This window comes from Leptonotus elevatus, chromosome 1, assembly GCF_054856555.1.
Source record: "Leptonotus elevatus isolate MCC_2025b chromosome 1, RoL_Lele_1.0, whole genome shotgun sequence".
Taxonomy (NCBI): Eukaryota; Metazoa; Chordata; class Actinopteri; order Syngnathiformes; family Syngnathidae; genus Leptonotus; species Leptonotus elevatus.
The window spans coordinates 3,046,815-3,049,357 of record NC_141239.1 but is presented as its reverse complement, the minus strand read 5'-3'; the positions used below and the strand labels follow the sequence as shown (position 1 = coordinate 3,049,357).

Below are 2,543 nucleotides of genomic sequence, written 5' to 3'. Positions count from 1 at the left end.
TGCATGAAAATCAAGACGGCCCGGAGCGCAGGCTTGACATTGTGGAATCAAATCGACTCACTGGGCTCGGAGAGATGAGATTGGTGCATCTTAAAAGCCAGGCTTGTGCGGTTCCCGTCGGAGGGTGTCCATTTTAGATCTGATCATGTGCGGGATTGTGTCGCCAACCGTCTTAAAAAAAAAAAAATCACAGATGGTTCGGTTCAAGTCGGGTTCTGACGCATCGCACCCTGTGCGGTGGGCCCAAGTCAAGGTGCCACTGTAGAAACAATAATACACAACATCAAGTCACGCTTGAGATTTGACTTAACTAAACCAAATGTATGTTTGTCTTCTTGTGTCCCGCAGACGTTGGTGAGAAATGTCTTCGTCCTGAGGAACAGGTGGTGAAGTCTCCTCATGTGAAACAGGAGGAAGAAGAGCATCCTTACATCAAAGAGGAAGAAAAGCCCCTTTTCGTCAAAGAGGAGGAGTTTGAGGATGATGTCACCAAGACACCACTGACCTTTGCCCCTTTTGAGAGTAAAGATGAAGTCATGGGTGAGAGTGAGGAGGACAGAGGGGCGGAGCCTCCGAGCAGCTCAACTCCTCAACACATGGAGACAGAAGGTGATGCAGACCAATGGGCGCCATCACCAGCACCAAGTGATGACATAAGGTCACAGTCTGCTGACGCTGACGATGATGAATACGCTAAAGGTGATCATGCTGACAACAACCGCTGCAAATGTTCTCAGTGTGCGAAAACATTCAGTTCAAAAGGGAGTTTGAAAGTTCACCTGAGAAAACACACTGGAGAAAAACTTTTTTCTTGCTCAGACTGCGGCAAAAGCTTCTCTCAGAAGGGACATTTAAAAATACACAAAATAACACACACTGGAGAGAAACCTTTTTCCTGCCCAGACTGCAGCAAAAGCTTCTCTGACAAGGGATATTTAAAAATACACAAAAGAACACACACTGGAGAAAAACCTTTTTCTTGCCCAGACTGTAGCAAAATCTTCTCTCACAAGGGAAATTTAACAAAACACAAAATAACCCACACTGGAGAGAAATCTTTTTCCTGCTCAGATTGTTGCAAAAGCTTCTATGACAAGATAACTTTAACAATACACAAAAGAACACACACTGGAGAGAAACCTTTTTCCTGCTCAGACTGTGGAAAAAGCTTCAATGACAATAGTACTTTAACAATACACAAAAGAACACACACTGGAGAGAAACCTTTTTCCTGTTCAGACTGCGGCAAAAGCTTCAATGACAAGAGTACTTTAACAAAACACAAAAGAACACACACTGGAGAAAAACCTTTTTCCTGCCCAGACTGTGGCCAAAGCTTCTCTGACAAGGGAAATTTAAAAAGCCACTCAAGAACACACACTGGAGAAAAACCTTTTTCCTGCTCAGACTGCAGCAAAAGCTTCTCTCAGAAGTCCGCTTTAACAGTACACACAAGAACCCACACTGGAGAAAAACCTTTTTCCTGCCCAGACTGTGGTAAAAGCTTCTCTCAGAAGTCCACTTTAACATTACACACAAGAACCCACACTGGAGAAAAAGCTTTTTCCTGCCCAGACTGTGGCCAAAGCTTCTCTGACAAGGGAACTTTAAAAAGCCACTCAAGAACACATGCTGGGAAGAAACCATTTAGTTGCAGTGTTTGTGCTAAAAGATTCTCTAGTAAAAAGCTTGTTGAGACACACAAGTGTGCTGGTGAGAAAAGCAGCGATCTTTAAAGCTTAAAAAAATGAAGGGAGTGAGTCTGGTGTGCTGTAAAAGTGTAAATGATTTTGAATAAAATAGAGAGGGAGGAAATAAGTGATCCTGCTTATTTAAAAAATGTTCAGACTTAGAAATTAATAAGTCTTTGATTTTTATGGCAACTTTATTTTAACAGTGATAGACAGAATATCAGAAACAAATTGAAAGAATGACATGGGGGGGGGGGGATGAGCATTTTGTTGAGGGAGATCATTAACCAGCTCCTCTCGTGTCGTCCTTCGCTGATCTCGACCTTTTTCATATTGATTAAGACCCCACGAGCTGATATCTTGCATGGAGCCCCCCAGAACCCAAAATGTTGCAGCAACAAAACTTAAAGGGGAAGTCAACCCAAAATGTTCTTAACAATATGTTGTATGTGCCTCCACTAGTCTAAAGACGGCATTCAGGTTAATATTGCGTTTATCTTGAACATTGCTCCAGTTCCAAGTGTCAGCGGCTACGACAATGACCTCAAATCATGTCGGATATCTTTTGCAGTGAAAAAGTATTTGCCCTCCTCTCAAATTCTCACTTTTATTGCAGTTTGCCCACTTGAATGTTTAAAGTCATCATACAAATGTCACAATCAAAGATAACCCAAATAAACATACAATGCAGTTTTTTTAAAGTGGAGATTTTATTTTTTAAGGACAAAACACTATTCAAAGCTGCCTGGCCCTGTCAAAAGTATTCACGTTCATTACGTTCATAGATATGAGGGTTTCAGAAGACTTAAGAAGAATCAACTCCAGCTTTACTTAAAAGTGTAAACGTAATGC

The 2,543-nt window shown here is 41.7% G+C and overlaps 1 protein-coding gene across 1 annotated transcript; it reads left to right on the top strand.

The window, feature by feature from the left end:
* Positions 1 to 596: 596 nt before the first annotated feature.
* Positions 597 to 1,736, top strand: LOC147180357 (uncharacterized). The gene has a single exon (XM_086083491.1). It carries the CDS (start codon positions 597 to 599, stop codon positions 1,734 to 1,736), a length of 1,140 nt encoding a protein of 379 aa, XP_085939617.1.
* The last annotated feature ends 807 nt before the right edge of the window (positions 1,737 to 2,543 follow it).